This window comes from Nanorana parkeri, unplaced genomic scaffold, assembly GCF_000935625.1.
Source record: "Nanorana parkeri isolate BGI_ZX_2015 unplaced genomic scaffold, ASM93562v1 scaffold1166, whole genome shotgun sequence".
NCBI classification, from domain to species: domain Eukaryota; kingdom Metazoa; phylum Chordata; class Amphibia; order Anura; family Dicroglossidae; genus Nanorana; species Nanorana parkeri.
In genome coordinates, this window is record NW_017307434.1 from 129,597 (window position 1) to 149,559 (window position 19,963).

Below are 19,963 nucleotides of genomic sequence, written 5' to 3' on the forward strand. Positions count from 1 at the left end.
GGGGGGGGGGGGGGACCCCAAAAAACAAACAATCAACAGTACACATTCATGACACCAATGCGCTGCCATACATTTGTTTGAACGTAACACTAAACTTGGGAAATGCATTCAGGTAACTGTAACTATTAACAACAATGTATCTTATGTGTGTATCACTCGGCTGTAGAGCCTCCAATCAATCTGAATTGGTGCCGACACTGTCCTTCCTTCTAGAGGGGGGATCATTTTGTTCCCCATATCCCTGTGCGTGTTGTAAAGTAGTCACCGATCCGAGCCCACTCCCGGGATGGACTACAATCTCAATACAAATCAGTAAACTAAACATGAGATTGTAGTCCATCACAGGAGTGAGCTTGGAGCGGTGACTACTTTACAACACACACAGGGACCATGGGGAACAAAAGTAGCCCCCCTCCAGAAGGAAGGACAGTGTCACCACCAAGTCAGGGATGATTGGAGGATCCACACCCGAGTGATACACAAATAAGATACATTTTTGATAATAGTTAAAAGGTACTTGAATGTATTTCTAAAGGTTCAACTCCTGAGTTTAGTGTCAAACACTTTTTCAATATTTTTACATCAGAATTACTAGCAACATGGTATTTATGAATTTACTGGCGTTCTAGTAGAAAGCTTTAGAGGTCTGGTTGAGGTCTGGGGTGAATTGAAGGGGCTAGGCTGAGGGTTAAGATTAGCTTTAGGTTGTGATTAAGATCACGTAGCTTAATTATTCAATTGCAGCATTTGTATTTTTTTTGGTCGTGATAAATGTGATCCAACCATTTCTATCCATACCAGAAACAAAAACTGGCGAATAATCATCATGTACACATTAACCGTTCCGAAAACTCATCTGCTAAAATTCCCTGTTGAATGGAGACAAACTAAATATCGAAGGACAGGTCCCTTAGCATACGTATACACTTTTTAATGTTTTAATATGTATAGACTTTTTAATGTTTTTTTCTAATGTTCCTGAATCATTTCATGCTTGCACCTGCACATACATACATGCATACAGATACACACATCACTGCATGCCAAAGTCAGCATAGTCATTCAGACAAACACGCATACTAACATGCACAGGCATCTTACCTCTACACTCGTTGAACTTTGCACAATTGTGACCAAGTTGGTGTAACGACCTCTCCAACCTCTTCCCCAGGACACCCATGACGGTTTAGTAGTAAGCGTGGGAGAGGTCAATAAACACATTGCACTTCCTGACCTCTTTGGTGAATGTCTTCATGTCAAACCACAGTCCAGAAAACTTTTTTTTTACCACGTTGGAGGAAGATAATGTTGCTAGGTGAGGGCTTCCTGTGAGTACACCGCGCCAAGTACCGAGCAACAACCGAAAATGCACTGTGTGCAGTTCAACACATTTTTCAATTATTCTTATGGGCCTGAAAGCAGACTGAGAGGCAGAACTATTCCAGAAGTGAACGTGAGCTTAAGGTATGTTACCGATCAGCTGATTCTGTTATGGTTTCCCTGTCTTAACAATGATGTACAGTAATGCTTCCTAGTGCTGGAATCGTCACCCATGTGAACGCCCCGGGGATCTAAAGGACATGTGGCTCCCCCTCTGAGGTGTCGATTGTGATTCGGTCGCTGGATTGTGTTACTATCATTTTAGTTCTATTATCAGTTCGGGCAGAGGAAAAGAAACTTTTTTATATATATATATATATATCTTCATGTCAAGAAATGTATATTACAATATCTGTCTAAAACACCCATTTTTATTTACAGTCTTAAAATTGCACAGCCAAGAAAAGTATGCAGCAAATTTTTGAAAAGCCATCAGACAATAGAGGACAATCATATTCTGAATTATAAAATCTGTCTGGAACTCCTGAGGTGATATCATTGCACCATAGGACCCAGATCTCTCCGCCAGCTGCAGCTATTATAATCCTAATAGTGTACGTCAGGGCAAAATAATCAAAACACGAAGTACATCTCTTTAATTTTAGGCACCATTTTCCTATGTCTTGTCCCCTGGAAAAAAAAACTGCAAGTTTGGAAAAATACCCGTCAAAAATCCAGTATGCGCCTAACTTCCTGTGCACACCTCCCCCTTGTGTTATGAAGACGAGGAGGGGAGGTGTTCTGTAATCCAGCAGAGTAGAAGTGAGCCAGGGCTGATAGCAGCAGAAGCTCCATTTTCTGCTACCTACATAAAGTTAGGAGCTCCCTGGATGTCTGGCAGATCAAAATAGTATTTTGCTGCATTTGCAAGCTTTTTAAAAGACGTATTGAAGACACACTGAACGTCTTAATTCCACCCAGACACAAATTTACAAAACAGTGATTAATATTTAAGGGACGGGATTTCATTGCCATATTAAAGAGGCAGAATGCCCAAAGGCTGATTCACCCATCATTTTCTGTCAACATAAACACAAATATGAAATATCTACTTTGGTTAGGCTGACCCTTAAAGCTTATTTTGTATGGAGACAATACAAGAAGATGAAGAGCACCTGTCATCACTTGTACAAATGGCATCACCTACAACACCCACTGTAGCTGGAGGTCTACCGGCATTCTCCATAAGACTCCTTGTAGCTAGAGGTCTATCGGATATTCCCTACAATGCCACTTGTAGCCAGGAGGTGTACCTGGTATCATCCATAACAAACCTTGTACCCAGAGGTCTACCAAGTATCACTTGTACAAATGACATAACCTACAACACCCACTGTAGCTGGAGGTCTACCAGGCATTCTCCATAAGACTCCTTGTAGCTGGAGATCTACCCGTTATCACCCATAGCACTGCTTGCTGCTGGAGATCTTCCTGGTATCACCCACAACAAACCTTCTAGCTAGATGTCTATCTGATATCCCCTAAAACACCACTTGTACTTTGGTGTTTACCTGATATCCCCATAATAAACCTTGTGCCTAGAGGTCTACCCGATATTCCTTATAATGCCACTTGTACCTAGAGGTGTACCTGGTATCACCCATAACAAACCTTGTACCTAGAGGCCTACCAGATATTCCCTATAATGCCACTTGTACCTAGAGGTGTACCTGGTATCACCCATAACAAACCTTGTACCTAGAGGTCTACCCGATATTCCCTATAATGCCACTTGTACCTAGAGGTCTACTTGAGATCATCCGTAACAAACCTTGTACCTAGAATATTCGATACAAAGCAAGTTGTACCTTGAGCTCTACCCGATATTCCCTATAATGCCAGTTGTAGCTGAAGGCCTATCTAATAGCAGTGCAGCTCCATCTGTAAAGTAGTGCAGGTTACACAAAAGCAGAGCAACTCTGCAGTCCGTGAAGATGATGCAGAGTAATTGGGGTCAATCAGTTCATGTTCAATAGCCATAAAAAACAAAGGAAAAAAGAAAAAAAGAAAAAACTACAGGAGGTCATGATCAACTAGTAACAGACAAAAGGAACACATTTAAAACTATGTAAAGGAAAATGGCATACACTCCTTAAAAATAAATGGCTGCTTTATGAGAGAAGTGCCTGTGTGCCCAGTGCTTACAGCCGCTGTTTCTATCCATCATTCCAGACCGTGCCTTGATGGAGCTAGAGGGGCGGAAATGCTCCAAACTGGCCTTATTCTCTATGAAGCACAGGTACTTTTCCCAAGCCCAAGGACTTTTAGGTACAAGATAATACAATGCCCGTAATTCATTCTGTTGAAAGCAGAAAGTGTTTTGACTTCTTTTCATCTACCGTCACAATTTGCTACCCAACCAAGCCCTTCAAGCCACAACTAAAATAAGTTTGCTCTGATGAGCGCCAATATGTTGGAAACCGTTGTTTAACTGTAATGGAGTGTAATGTACTATAAAGTATCAGTTCTGCATAAAAGTGTTGGGCATGACAGCCCCCCCCCCAAAAAAAATCATATGCATGCTTCTGCCCACAAATCATCCGCAGAATAAACAAACATTCTTTACGTTTTGATTTTATTCACCTCAGTCTACAGATATGCTTATTGCCTTTTTCTACAAGCCATTCCTGCACCACAGAAGACAGTGGGCGGAAAGAAAAGCTGGAGGAACCCAGTTTTAGGCCTAAACGCAGCAAACAAGGAGGTTTTGGGCAGAGATATATGTACGTTTGTCTGGAAAACAAAGCTATTAACATGGTAATTGAATGGTGTGCCGCCAGAATTTCTTTGGTGTAAGGAACGGACCCTCTGCTCGGCTCTGGCACCCAACTTGTAGGGAAGATGACCAAGTGACAGGGGCTTAGGAAGTGGCGTATATCTGTCTGTGGACCATAGATGGGTTTGAAAAATATTGCACTGATGAAAAATTAAATGAAACAACCATTTGAGATATACAAGAGGATTCATTTATTCTGGGTAAAAAGTTGGACACGGGGAAGTAAAACAAAAAAAGAAAATACTGAAAGGGTAAAACAAAGAAGATTACCGGTTTTAATGCAAATGGTCATTCAATATCATTATTTTGGGGAAAGGACTTTATCGTCTAAATAACTACTGCCGTTAACGATCAGTTTGATCTAAGAATGAAAAGAGAGGGTCTGTCCTGGTAAAAATTGCTAAATCATTTCAACCCAGAGCCTGCCGAGCATACGGCTTCAGTTGGCCTTGGGCTGCCGATTAGGTTCCGCTTTAACAGATTCACAAAAATGAATTGCTTAAGAACACTTTATCTATCGAGACATGATGCCAAACTGGGGGAAAAAGAAAAAAAGATGTTTTGGGCTTAGTCACTTAAATTGTCCTAGGCGATCTACAAATATGCTCCCACTTTACATATTTGGGCCTACAGACTGTTAAAAATATTTAAGGGTCGCTGGTAAACAGGTTTAGATGTTCCAAAACTGAAAAAGAAAATAAAAAGGGTCACATAAAACAACATTTTACCAACTGGGGACCAAAAACAAAAGGCCTGTGATCATCATCTAAGAGGCCCAAGCAAGTTAGGTCAAGGACATATTTTTTACCTGGTATCTCCGCTGTGATTGTCTTGCTGCTCCCTGAAACCTCTTCATCGTCATCTGATGAACTTGTACTCGAGTCGCAGGTCAAGTCGCTGTCACTGGTGCTACTGTCCTGCAACAAGTTGTACTTTTTGCGTGCAGCTGCCTCCCTTTTCTGCCTTAATAGCCTAATCCTCTCTTTGTGCTTTTGGCTTCTGTGACCTTTGACCTTGGCGACTCTGCCATTTTGCTTATCACTGGACTGGCGGTTTTTCTTGGCAGCCATGGTGGACGTCTCGCTCTCCGAGCGAGACCTCCGTGACTTCCGAGCCACGACAGCTCCTTGGGCAGCGGTATCACAGCCTTCAGTTATTGCTTCTGGGCACCGTTGCTCGTTCTCTTCGCCGGAAGACAGTGTGTCCGAGTCGGCCAAATGTCCGCTGGAAGAAGGGGACAGCATGCAGTGGTTGGAGGAGTCACTCTCGTACACCTGGCCCGCCGACGGCTTGTCGCTTTCAGTAGACGCTAGTTGGGACTCTGAGGAGTCCCTTCTCAGCTCCATCAGCAGGCACGGCATTGAGCCTAGTCCGGAAGAGTCGGGGACATCTTGTGCATCGTCCTTCAGAGAAGCCTGTAGGTCCAGAGCTGCCTCATCAGGGTGAGAGTCCACTTTCTGTTGGGTCACAGGAGGCACTTCAGATTCCAACAGCTGTTCACTCTTTCCAACTGCCTCCATCTTCATGTCAAGTTGAGAACAAGCCCCGACGTTCAAATCATGGAGCACCAGTTGGAAGACGTCTTGTTAGTTTGCCAAACAGCAGCAAAAACTGGCATGTACCTACAAGGAAAACAAAATAATAATTTTAGAATAGTCTCAAATACAGAAATTTGATAAAAGTCACTGAAATACCTAAAGTGGTCACCCATCAGGGTATTACAGGTCTTCTAAGAATTAAAAAAAAAAAGGATTATATACACATCTGTAAAAACTAGGGATGCACTGAAATTTCGGCCACCGAAACAAAAAAGGCCGAAAATAGCACTGTTGGCAAAATGTCGAAAGTGCCATCTTTTGTGCCGACATAGCGGTTTCTCTCCTCCTGGCTGGGCGCTGCTCTGTGTCCCAGCAGGGAGGAGAGAAAACCTCATAGGAGGCTGAGCGTTGCAGGGTAGGAGAGCGCCGTGAGCGGCTGGCGTCGCTCCTCATGCACCGCTCAGCCTCCTGTGACAGATCAGGAGAGCAGTTGAGATGGCTGTCAGCTGTCCCAGGAGGCCGGGCGTGCAGGGGAGGCGTCAGCTGTCACTGGAGACCGAGCTCTCTTCCCCGTACCGTTCGCTCAGCCTCCGGTGACAGATAAGGAGAGCGGTGGTGTGGGGCGGAGGTCGGGCCAACAGGGGAGGAGTCAGCTGTCACAGGAGATCAAACTCTCCTCCCCGGCGCCATTCGCTCAGCCTCCTGTGACAGCCGATACAGGAAGGAGAGCGGTACAAGCAGTCATTGATCAGTGAGTGTTTGTAAATAATTGAGGACAGAGTATGGTTACAATATCCTCCATTATGAATGAATGGGAAGTGATCTACATCACAACCATGAACAATTCATGATTGTGGTTATAGTAAACATACTATCTCCACAATTGGTATGAATGAGCAGAACACTCAGTATAGAGGATTCCTATTCATTTATAACAGGGGCTGAAGAAAGAGATTGAGAACACAGTCCTCAATCTCTTTTTCTATTTTAAAAAGGGAAATATCAGAGGTCTGTTTAGACCCCCAATATTTCCCCAAAGCCCCTAAAAGTAAAATAATAAAAATAAAATAGTTTTAAAAATTAGAAAAAGAAAATGTTTTGGTCTGACTTCTTTTCGGCTTTGAAAATGCTATTTCGGTGCACCTCTAGACACACACACACACCTTTAAAACCCTGCAAGTGGAGACAAAAACATTTTTAATAGGTCAAAAATATAGTGTGCCCTCTGACAGAACACAGTGGAATCTTGGCTTTAAATGCCAGTCTTCAACCATGCCCACTTAAGTTCCACAAGTATTTTTGCACTTATTGAACAGATAAAACAAAAAAGATTACAATGGCATATTCTGAAGAACAAAAGGAGAGTTCATCATTTGGGTTTACATTACACTTTAAGCTCAACATCAGAATAAAACAGTTTCACAAAGACTGGTTTTGTGGTCCCATGAAGCTTTAAGTCACAGATTTGCAATTAGCAGAAGTCAGCCACATTGTGATGTCCTGCTTACACGTCTGCTTAATTTTCAAGTTTGTGTGCAGCTCACCTTCTGAGGAAGTGGTACTGCACTTTTTTTAGGTTCTAGGGAAATTATCATATTTTATGTTTAGTATATAATGATTCCCAGAGCACTCTGGGTTTTCTAAAAAGGCAGCGCTATACTGTAGTTATATAGTTTCAGACACCGCAGCTGTAGATGTCTAATAAGGATTCGCTCATCAACTAATGGGATTACTTCAACAGCCAACTGTGACCGTGTAGTTCTGGACCTCGATCCGAATGTTCGCCGTTAGTCGCTGGCTGGTTGAGGAGGCAGCGTGAGACCTGCGATCAGGTAACTGCATTGAACTATTATCTTATGTTAGTGGTAAATGGCAAGAAACTATTCAGTTACGGTCAGCCTCCGGATTAACGTTCTGGCCGATGACAACTGTATACTGCCAACATAGAAATGCCCAGCTGACCCATTTCCAGGAAGTGGACTGCATATCAGTGCTGCTAAAGAGAAAATATTATTGTTTATATTATGTCCTTGGTAACATGCAACTGCTCATGTCTGTGCTGGGACTACAAAGTGACAGTTAACTACCAGCCAACTGGCCGGCACCAAAACTTCAGCCAATTGACTGCATTGTTCCAGTACTGGACCTATACTGTCAGCGCTGACCAGCAAAGCAATTTGTCCAAGTCTGCCAGCCAATGGTGATTGCAGAATTTCATACCAAACATCTAAAAAGCACAAGTTTAATAAAACAATTTTAAAAATGTAATTTGACCCAAAACAATGTAAAATATTAAACCAGAAACCTGCAGTGTAATACACAATCCATTACACATTGGGTCCCCTCACTGGACATTAAATAGCAGCCTCTGGATCCTGAGTACCTTTCTACTAAACACCTCCACACCTCCAAACTAAAATTATCTAAAATAAAAAACACACCACTTCTGCCAGTCCATAACAAACCCACGAGGGTAACAAATGTATGGCTGTTACTTGAACAGGAACAGATGGGACATTTTTCAATGGGGACCCTACTGACCACCAGAGGTTTACCCTCTCTCTGGAGGAACAGGAGGAGATGGTGAAATCTTCCAATGGGGAGCTTGGTTCTGGTGACCACCATGGATTTCCTCTCACTTCCTTTTGTAGCCATCTGACAGGAAGTGAAGGGAAATCTCCCCAATGGGATACAAATGGCAATAAAAAAATGCTGGACAAGTTATAATCCCCCCATACTTTATGCAAACCAACTAAGAAAAAAAAAAAGTTTTGACTTCAGTTCTACTTTAAGATAACATCAAAAAACGCATTGTCCGAAAGCAGAAGAGAACTTCCTTTTAAATTCCGAATTCCGGGCACACCAAGTTAAATTTTAAGAAAAATCAGGCTGCAAGTGGAGTCTTTTCTGAATGCAAAGAGTAAAGTTCATGGACAAAGTCTGTAGCCTTCCCCACCTCCAGGATGGATATGATCAGACAGAGGAGAGGCAGATGGGAGCGCATAGGAAGCACACAACCACCTCTCAGAAGCACATATGGAAATTTTGCAGACATCATTGCCGGCTCAGAAATGTTGGTCTCACTCGGCGCTACAAGAAGTCTTACAACAAAAGCCAACCGAGCCAAGGACTGGGGGAAAAAATCTTAAAAGAAAAAGAAGCTCCCAAAGGCAAACGAGCAGCATTCTGACCTGGATTCTCCAAATTCAGATTTATCTAACATGTCGGCATATTTATCCGCAGAGCTCTCATTAAATCTTAGCGGTCATCTGAAGTACAGAAAATATCTGAATTAGGAAGAAACGCCCAAATGATACATATTTACCGTTCTTGTATTTCCTGGTGCCAAATGTCAAGCTGCCTCCATAGCCACATTTGATGCCTATTGCTTTAAATAGCAACCCAACTACCTAACTCCCAGGAGTCCTCTCCACCCCTTCCGGTACAGGACAGATGAGTCATTAGTGAGAGAAACAAAACATACACACGTGGTTTGCTTTAGTGACTAACAAGCTTTACATTTCTTTGTATTTACAGTTAGCCAACTTATATCTGACTCAGAAATATTAGGAAGCTCACACAGTTCCATTGCTAAGAGACTAGCCGCCATATAGCCTCCTCTTCCCATGTGGCTTTGCTTAGGGACAATGTTCGCACACCATAGGAAAAGTCAGTTTGTCATATTTGCGGAGCAGAAGTAGGAGGAATCTGCAGTAAAGCTCGCCAAACACTCCACTCATCAACTTCAAGAAGTCCACGGCTATATTGGGGATGAACATGAATGGAGCTTCCTTTCACACGGGTGGTCTGATCAGGTCAGTCTGTCAGTTTTTCAGGTGGACTCGATCTGATGCGCAATACTAGTCTACAGGCAGCCGGGTCTCAATATACTAGCGTCTCTTTACACCCAAATCTGGCCAGGTCCGGAAAAACCCAAACAGAACAGTGTCCCGTTTAGACAGACCTGATCGGGGGTAATATAACGTATACAGACATGTCCATTTACATCCGATTCCCCATAGACGGTCCGGTTGTTTGTTTTTCCTCCATTGCACCTGATCCGTACCGATCCGATTAAGAGGGGATCCATACACAGATCCTGATCAGCCCATGTAAAAGGGGACTTCATTAGATCGTGACTTTTGTCCATTGGTTGCCCACTTCCACCGTCTTATACTAACCTTTGCTGGAAGACCAAACCATATACAAGCTTTACGATGGTGTATTGGATGCTGACAACTGGTTGCTTAGGTCCAAGCACAACATTCTATAAAGGTCACACGCTTCCCCATATCCAGAAGCACATGCCACCAAACGGAGCGAGGAACAATGAGGGAGTGTGGTAAAAGCGAATATATAAGTTGATGGGTTTTAATAGAATCGTTCACATTTTACAAGAACATAATAAATGCAAATATATTCATAAAAGATACAAATGTGCATTTCTGATTTTGTTTGTATTGGATCCTGCAAAGCATTGCAACATGATCAGTAGTATGTGGGTGCAATACACTGACTCCTGAAGACTCTTCCTCTAGTTCGCATGCATACCAAGATACCGATTTATTTATTTTTAGCGACAGGGACGGGAAGAAGTATGAATGAAGTACAAGTACGGCAATGTCACGGGCAGATGGAACCTGTAGTCTCCATTCACAGATCCTGTCAAAGGAGTCATGGGTGAAGCCATGTCCAAAAACTGACAGAAGCCTACTGGGAGAAGAAGTGGAAGGTGGGAGGCTGGAGATATGACCACTTTTCATATTGAATTCAAGTGTCAAAGTATTAAAAACGTCTGTAGGAAACGGTCACTTTCCTCTACATGATACCTTCTAAAAGGAACAACTGGTGTAATGTTGACAAGCACACAGCTATATCCTAATTCACCTGAACATCCGAAGTCTTTTTTCACATTTACTGATGATCATTTCTCCAAATAAAGGTCAGCTGTATATCAGACAGTGCAATCAGAACCCTTGCTGAGTAGCAATACCAGAATAACCCGCCCAAAGAATGAAAACATTCTAGCTAAAGAAAAATCTCCCTCCCCCCCAATGTTAATGTCAGCACTTACCTTAAATGATGTCTCTTAATCCAATCTTCTTCTTTCCTGATGTTTTCATCTGCCCCTCCAGCGGTGCGGTGGCTCTCCGATCCAGCGCTGACTCCTCTCTGCGCTTGGTTGCACTTCTGATCCCACTGTGTCTGTATGCAGATGCACGCGTCCATAGACTTAGCTTGCGTCTCTGCTCGTCTCCCGGCTGAAAATCCTAAATTGCTCATGTGCCCGCCCGAGCAGTGTTGGATTCTCAGGTGGGAGCGCGTGGCGAAAACAGGGTAAGTTTAAACCGCTGTTTTAAAGCGTTTTTTTTTTTACTTTTTGCCTATATCTACTGCTTGCTAGCAGTAGATATAGGCAAAAAAACACGGAGGGTTTAGAACCCCTTTAAATTAAACCTGAACTGAGAATGTGAAAAACTGCCATCTTTTCAGGAATATCTAGAAATGTTAATTGTGTCCAAATTGCCAATTTCAGAAGATTTGGAGATGTGACCAATGGTAATCTTGCTGGACAGGAAGATGTAACTGAGGCCATGCAAAGCAAGGATCTCCCGGCTTCTTTCATTCTGTACATCTACACATTGCTACATTGTTCCCCCAGGTGAAGTAATCAATAGCAATGTATCACAGGACAATCATGGGTGATGATGACTAACAAAGATCCCCAATATGCGCCCATCTTAGGAACGTGCGTGTACGGCATTCCAGACTCAGAAGCAAGTTGAATGCCGTATGGCTTTAGGTTGTTTTGCTTGTTGCTGATGGGGTGCTTATGATTAGCTTGGGAGTAGCTTCAGGTTACTTCAAGCTACTTTTGTATTCAAATGAACTTGTGTGAGGGCAGAAGGAATTTAAGAGCAGTCAAATGATCGTTACACAAGCTCGTCGTCATTTAAGTATCAACAGCCAAAGCTTACTTGATTTAAATTTTGATTGAAATAGTGATTAGTAGGAACCCATCAGAGTTTTACTAACATATACATCCCCGTTAGGCAGATTCACCGTTTGTTCTGGTGACCACAATTGAGCATTCACCAGAACAGGTCTTTCATTTGAGATACAGTAATAACTTTCTGGGAGGATTTCCTTTAAAGCGACACGAAACTCAGAAGTTAAAAAGGAGAACTATGAGGTGAGTGAAAAATAACTCATTCTCATTAGTTTGAGCCGACGTGTAACAATGAAGCTGTCACACGTCAGCTCAATAGATCAGGAAGTGAACGAACACATACCATCGCTCGCTCACTTCTCAATCATCTCCCTGCAGAGATTCCCCCTCCCCCCTCCGATCCTCCAGCGCCGACTGGAGGAACGGACGGGGGAGGGGGCGGGTACAGCTGGCTCTGCCTCTAGATAGGCAGAGCCAGCTGTCACTCATTCAGCTGGGTGGATCGACAGCATTGTTGGGATCTGTCCCGGCTGCGGCGGTCTCAGTATACCGCGAGGTGTAACTTGCTATATACTGAGCTGTGGGTTAGAGGAGGACGTTAGTATATGTCCTCCCGTGACCCTTAAGAGAACTATGGAGAAAAACACTTATCCCATAGTTCTTTTTTAAACCCTAAAAATACATTCAAGTACCTTAACTATAAACAATGCATCTTATTTTGTGTATCACTCGGCTGTAGATCCTCCAATCATCTCTGAATTGGTGCCGACACTGTCCTTCCTTCTGGAGGGGGGCTACTTTTGTTCCCCATGGTCCCTGTATGTGTTGTAAAGGTGTCACCACTCCAAGCTCACTCCTGTAATGGACTTCAATCTCAATACAAATTAGTACACTAAACATGAGCTTGTAGTCTATCCCGGGAGCAAGCTTAGTGTGGTGACTACTGTACAACACACACAGGGACCATGGCGAACGAAAGTAGCCCCCCTCCAGAAAGAAGGACAGTGTCATTACTAGGGCTGCAACCAACGAATCGATAATGAGAATAGTTGTCACTTATTCTCATTATCGATTAGTTGGTTGGATCCCCTAGGGCGGATGCAAAAGCCAGCCTGCTATTGGCTATTGAAACTTGAAGAAAAAAAAAAAAACATTGGTTTGGGCTGGACGAATTCTGCTGTGGGAGGTGCGATGCAGTGCCATTTATTTCAATGGCACCCCAAATGTGCCTCCCAAACCAAGGTGTGATCACCCGCACTGGACTGTACGGGAATGCCTTGCTTTCCAGTGCAGTGCGATTGCAAAAAATTGTGCATGCAGTTTTATTCTGAAGTAAACTATGTTTGTAACACTGCATTGGTGTATTTTAGTTTAAATAAAAGATGGTGTTTATTGAATTATTTTTTCTATCCATTTAATCGAAAAAAATAAAAAAAAATCGTCCAACTAATCGATTATGAAAATAAACAGTTGCAGCCCTAGTCGGCACCAATTCAGAGATGATTGGAGGATCTACAGCCGAGTGATACACAAATAAGATACATTTTTGTTAATAGTTAAGATACTTGTTTTTATAACATTAACCTCTTGCCGTCCGCCCGTAGTAAAAAAACGGACATTAGTGTCACTTTAATGGACAAGTATCTTATTTACAACATACGTGACAGAAGCGAAGGTTCAGTCATTGAGACACCACTATGGCACTAGGCCCTGTGAGAAAAGCTTCAAGTAACAAGGCTCTGGTTAGAAGCAATGCCGATGTCAGGAAACCAGAATCTCTCCTCCTGAAATCAGGGTGTAAACCCCCCGACATGCGGCACACATTACTGTCTGATGCAGCACTAGATGAGTAAGTCAGTAGGGAAATGAGTCATTAAGAGAAAGATGCGGGTAAGCGAGTAGAAATGTAATGACAGGTTGAGTCAGTGAGGGACATATGTATTCCACTCTGTGAACAAGGACACAACAAGAAAATTGCTCGGGTATTTAATTGACGATCCGAACTGACATCACGGCATTAAAAACAGGCTCACATTTCAACAGAGGAGAGGATTTATCGCCATTTGAACAGTCATTGAATTACCTAGATTGTGCTGACCTCCGCAAAATATCCAATACACACTAAGGCCCCAGTCACACTAGAAAAGGCTGGCACATAGAGCTTCATGCACGGCCGTATCGGGCAGCTCCCGAGAGGGACAGGTGCTGTGTGTGATTAGTATGCAGCCCCCGTCCTTCTCTATGGGAGTACACGGCCGTACGCTCCCCTACACGTCCGTGCGGGAGTCCGTACCCGTACGCCGACAGGATGGATCCTGTCTGCATCCAAGCTAGGACACCTGCACTCATACAGACCTGCACTTGAGGCGAGTGTAGGGCAGCGTACTACCATAGAGATAGCCAGGGGCTGCGTACTAATCACAGGCAGCACCTGTCCTTCCCGGGAGCTGCCCGATACGGCCATGCACGGAGCTGTACGTGCCGACCTTTTCTCGTGTGAATAAAGCCTAAGGGCTCCTACAGACCATATGCGGGGACCTGTGTTCATTTGCACACATCAACGGAGGCTCTCTACAAGGGCACCCAGAAAAACAATTGTACTCTATGTGCTCTGCTCACACCACAACACTGTGCTAAAAGTGAAATGTGGTGCAAATATAATGCAGCTGCATCTTTCCATACTGTACCACACCTCATGTCAGCACACCACCGCTCCAATGCGGTGCAAAGAAATGAACGAAAGTCTGTTTATAAGAAGTGCGTTAGAGATGACTTATTTAGAGCCTCAAATTATAGCTAAAGGCCACTTCAAATGCTTAAAGCGGAACTCTCTAATCCTTTACAGCCAAGGAAGGTACCATCGTGGCCTCTACTTGGATTGCAGTTGCCATGAAGCTGCACGTGTGATCAGGTATGACAAGAGACATTTAAAAAGGAGAACTATGAGGTGAGATTTACACTCAGCCTCATAGTTCGAGCCGACCTGTGACATTTAAACTGTCACAAGTCAGCCCACAATAGATCTGGAAGTGAGAGAACACATACCGGTGTTTGCTCTCTTCCCAGACATCTCCCTGCAGAGTGCGGTGACCGTCAGTCACCACTCCCATCCCCGATCCTACAGTGCTGACTTTAGGGACAGACAAGGGAGGGGGCGGGCACAGCTGGCTCTGCCTCTAGATAGGCAGAGCCAGCTGTCAATCAACCAGCTGGGTGGATCGACAGTATTGTAGGGATCCGTCCCGGCTGCGGCGCTCACGGTATGTAGCGGGCAATAGCTCGCTATATACTGAGCTTTGGGTCACAGGAGGACGTTAGCAGATGTCCTCCCGTGACCCTAAAGAGAACTATGGGATAAAAAGGTTACCGCGTAGTTCTCTTTTAAAGGGCTTCAAAGTTTGGTTGAGAGCTGAAATAAGCGCACTGACAGTTGAAGGAGCCGTCGGGGAGGAGGCTGGAAAGGGGAGTATCAGGAGTAAGATGGCAGAGGGCAGTTCAGACCCCAATCAGGTTTTTATTGCTCCATTTGTCCTGGAGACTATTGTCAGATGCAATCAAAGCAGGAAAGAAAATGACAAGGTTTGTGCTGCCGCTAGAAGGGGAAGAAAGGGGAAATCTTCCAATGTTTTAGGGATGTCGCTCACTTTGCTCTTGCTTCCTGTTCTATAGAAACAGGAAGTAAGGACCGTTCTACAAACATCTCCAGATTTAACAAATAATTAAAAAAAAAATCCGGTGGGTTTTAAACAAAAAAACTGATTTGATAAACATTTGTGCAAATACCGTGCGACATAAAAAAAAATTACAACTAGCACTTTTGTATTCTACAGGGCCTCGGCTTTCAGAAATATATAATTGTTTGGGGTTTGACGTGGGTTTCAGGACAAAAATTCATTTTATCATGTGTGCAAATATGAAGAAATTGCTCCAGACAGCAAGTGGTTAAAGGAGAACTGTGGGGTCAGGGTTTTTCCCCATAGTTCTCCTTAGGGTAAAGGGAGGACACAAACTAGTGTCCTCCCGTCACCCTAAGCTCAGTATACCGCGAGCTACAGCTCGCGGTATACTGAGACGCCGGAGGATATCCCGACATGGACGTCGGGATCCGCCCAGCTGCGTGAGTGACAGCTGGCTCTGCCTATCTGGAGGCAGAGCCAGCTGTACCCACCCCCTCCCCTGTCCGTTCAGTGCACACCACACTATTTTTTTTTTCTTTTTTTACTTTTTTTTTCTTCCACCGCTCCAAGCTTGCTCCTGTGATGGACTACAATCTCAATACAAACTAGTAGTCCATCACTGGAGCCATTTTTTAAAATTTATTTTATTGTTTATCCGATTAACCGATTAAGCGAACTTAATAATCGGCTAACTAATCGATTTTGAAAATAATCGTTAGCTGCAGCTCTAAAAGTAAATGTCTTGAGAGAAGTATGATGGCTGCCACTGCTGGCCTCCACCTGAATATGCTAGATGTCTGGTCGTGTCTGACATCATGTGCCAGTCACAGTCCTGGAACGAGCATGAGTGACAGAGAAGTGTCAGAAGCAATTCCCTCCATATTTGTTCTGGGCAGACAGAAATCGAGGTTGAAAGCCTAGAAACAAGCATTCCCAAAGGAGAGTTCAGCAATGGCAGCCTGCATCTGTCTCTAATGACAGTGTTCCTTTAAGCCAAAATAGCAGTATAATCAGAAAGTGAACATTTACAGGAGAGGTGAACAATTACAGGTACATATATCTCAAATGACGGGCAGGGGAGGGGTATTTGGTGCACAGACTTCAGTCCAGTCTGTTACAGACGGCTGGGAGAAGGTATAATTATAAGCAGGCCGTCCTCTTATATTGACAGCTGGGAGCACCAGATACTGCACGGGGGCATTGCGGGAATGCGAGAAGACACATAAGGTTACAGCACTCGGTTTCATGAAATAAATACACTGGAGATAAAACTTCACAGCCAAAGGGACATTAAAGCACCACGCGGTGGCGAATGCCTCAAGAGGGAGCATTTCCTTTATAAAACATTCATGGGCAGATTTTCATTGCCGCGGCCGAGGCTCAATTAGCTAATCTGCTTGGTTTCCTATTTTGAGACGCGATACCTCTCAATGCATGTGATGTTAAGCTGAGGCCAAAATGTCTACAAATGTGGTAAAAGCTATTTAAAGCTGCATTATAACAGCAAGTGTAAAACTGGCGCAGAGGGAGATCCCTACTGAGCAAAGGAAACAGACTGCATGCACCGGGATTATATTTAGACTTACAGCAAACCTTAACCCATATCTTTAATATAACAAAACACACCTTTAGGCCCCATTCACACTTGGCGATTCGCAAATCGTGCGTTTGTCGCGCAAATGCTTGCATTGAATCGCGGCAAAATCCGCTCCAAAAAGGAAGAGCCCTCCGTCTTTTTCTGCAGCCCCAGTTATAAATGAATAGGAATCCTCTATACAGAGTGTTTCTGTTCATTCATACATTGTGGATACTGTATAGTACGAGTTACTATGCACACAATCATGAATGAACAGCAAGTGTAGATCACTTCCTATTCATTCATAACTGGTACATAGTAACTCTGTATACTATGTCCAGTGATTCACAAACAGTGAGCGATCACTGACTGCTTGTACCGCTCTTCAGCCTGACTGGCTGTCACAGGAGGTTGAGCCGGCGGTGTGGGGAGGAGAGTTCCCTCTCATTTGACAGCCGACTCCTCCCCTGCACCGCCGGCTCAGCCTTCTGTGACAGCTGTCACCGTCCCCACACCACTCTCCTGATCTGTTACCGGAGGCCGAGGGGGGCGGTGCGGGAGGAGAGCCCGGCCTCCTTTGACATCACAGCTCACATCACTCACCACCCCACCCGGCCTCCTGACAGTGTCTCACCTCCACGCTGGACCGTGCGATGTGTCAGAGGGGACACAGAGCAGCACACACCGGGGAGGAAAGAAACTAAGGATGCACCGCAATTTCTATATATTTCGGTGGCCATTAATTTAATATACAATCTACAAACAGATACTTCTAGATAATTGCCGGCTTTGTATTCTTTGCATATCTTAGTTCTTTTCTTCCACAGTCTGACAGTAGCCATGCTTACTAAGGCAGATTACTAGCTCTCCTTTTACTTCCTGGATTTCTGGCACGTGACTAGGACATGTGACCAGGCACATCATCTCAGAAGAGATCTAATGAGATTACAGATGAGGTTTCCCAGCAATGCTCTGCTGATGACAAGGCAATCCCAGTGTACATTGCTTTGGCAAGCTGAAGTCTTTTTGCCCTTTCATAGCAGGAAGTGAATGATCTGCAAGTGTAAGTATTTCATAATCACAGCATTTCACACCTGACATGTCTATGTTATTATTACTCATCATACATGGAGGGATGCATGGGTAGAACTTGATTTTTGAGTTTAAAGGTCCACTTTAAAAAAAAAAAAAAAGGAGAGAGATTCTGACAACAAGCTCCTTACCAGCAGCTCTACACCATTCCCTGTCCCCAGTACTCTCCCATATCAGGCAAGCCGAAGCTCAGTTACTTTAGTCCTCAGCCAAGCAGCGCAGTGTGGCATTCTAGCAATGCAGACATGTCCCGGCATCCCTGGTTGCGCACGCCATGCTCAGAGGAAACCTGTTTTCCCCGAGTGTTGATCGGTTGGTTGCGCTGTGATGTCACCATGCAATCTACATGAAGTTTAAAATGCAGAAGCAGGGCAGGAGGAGAGTCCGGGGGGAAGAAAGGGAAAAATTAGAGGGAGAAGAGCCACTGCTTATTCCTAATACATATTTTGCACTAGAGCTTTGTTTTAATGTTACTGTCCCACCTGCTTTAAAGGCTCATTTGCACCATCCGTATTGAGCTGCATTGATACGCACAGATCAGCCCAGACAAGCAATTGTGACCTGTTCATACAACGTGGTGGAGAGGTGCGGTGCTCTGTGCGGCATAAACATGCAGACAGGAAGTGAAGGAAAATTTCTTCTTTTATTCTTTTCTTTTTGCCATCTGTGTCCCAACAGGTTTTAACCATTACCTATCCAAATTTCTTTTTTTTTTTTTTTTTATGGTGTTCCCACCAGCCGAAGGATCTACCTCACGCAGGGGGACAAAGGGCCTGGAGACAATTGAATGCAGCACGGTCTCCCCAAGTATTGATTGTAGCTGCTTGGGCTACATCTCTACGTATGCCGAGAAGGGTCGTTAGTGTTTTCACTGCTCATCACCCTTCCCCCCCGCTGGCATTCAGTGCAAGACACGTAGTTCAACAGGGCACCCTACATTATTATACAGGATTTATATAGCGCCAACAGTTTGCGCAGCGCTTTACAATATAAGGAAGACATTACAGTTACAATACAATTCAAGACAAGATGGTGAGGAGGTCCCCGCCCCTGAGGGCTTACAATCTAAAAGAGGAGAGGGAAATGATACATGAGGAGGTAAATGTGGGAATTAATTATGTGAGAATGTGAAGGTTCAGTGGTTAGGTTGAGGTAGGATAGGCTTCCCTGAAGAGATGAGTCTTTAGGCAACAGGCAGTCAAGGTGGGAGATAGACGGACAGGTTGGGGTAAGGAGTTCCAGAGGATGGGAGAGACTCTAGAGACGTCCTGGAGGCGAGCATGGGAGGAGTGGACAAGGGAGATGGAAAGCAGAAGGTCAATGGATGAGAGGAGGGGACGGTTAGAGTGATACTTGAGACAAGGTCTGAGATATATCCGGGGGCGGAGTTGTGGACGGCTTTATATGTGACTGTTAATATTTTGAATTTTATCCTCTGGGCGAGTGGAGGGATTGGCATGGGGGGCGGGGGATGGAAGCCAGTGGAGGGATTGGCAGAGGGGGGATGCAGACACTGAGCGGTTGGTAAGGTGAATGAGTCTGGCAGCTGCATTCATGATAGACTGAAGGGGGGGTATCCTGTGTAGTGGAAGGCCAATGAGGAGGGAGTTACAATAGTCAAGACAAGATATAACAAGGGAGTGGATGAGTAGTTATGTGGTCCTTTTCGGTGAGGAAGGGGCGTATTTTGGAGATGTTGTGAAGGTGAAGGCGGCAGGATTTGGATAGGGATTGGATGTGGGGAAGAAAGGTGAGGTCCGAGTCAAGGATGAACATCTAAAGGAAATGATGCAGGATGCCCTCTTGGATCAGCTCCAGCTAAGTAATGACCTCGGAAGCCCCTGAGATGACATCACAGGAGCAAGGAACAACTCTCTGAGCATGGCAAGTAGGGATGTCCAGATACCAATGCCGATACTTGGCATTTTCATGAGAACTACCGGGGTTGCAGCTGGGACCTGGCTCTGGTGCTCC

General features: G+C 44.3%; 1 protein-coding gene across 2 annotated transcripts in view; it reads right to left on the minus strand.

Moving 5' to 3' along the window:
- Nucleotides 1-19,963, minus strand: part of CUNH18orf25 (chromosome unknown C18orf25 homolog) — an 84,688-nt gene that overhangs the window by 52,110 nt on the left and 12,615 nt on the right. For both annotated transcript variants that reach the window (XM_018568278.1, XM_018568279.1), the window contains exon 2: nucleotides 4,965-5,778. In XM_018568278.1, the coding sequence (XP_018423780.1) occupies nucleotides 4,965-5,682 (718 nt within the window). In that variant the 5' untranslated portion in view covers nucleotides 5,683-5,778. The remainder of the gene's footprint in view (nucleotides 1-4,964; nucleotides 5,779-19,963) is intronic.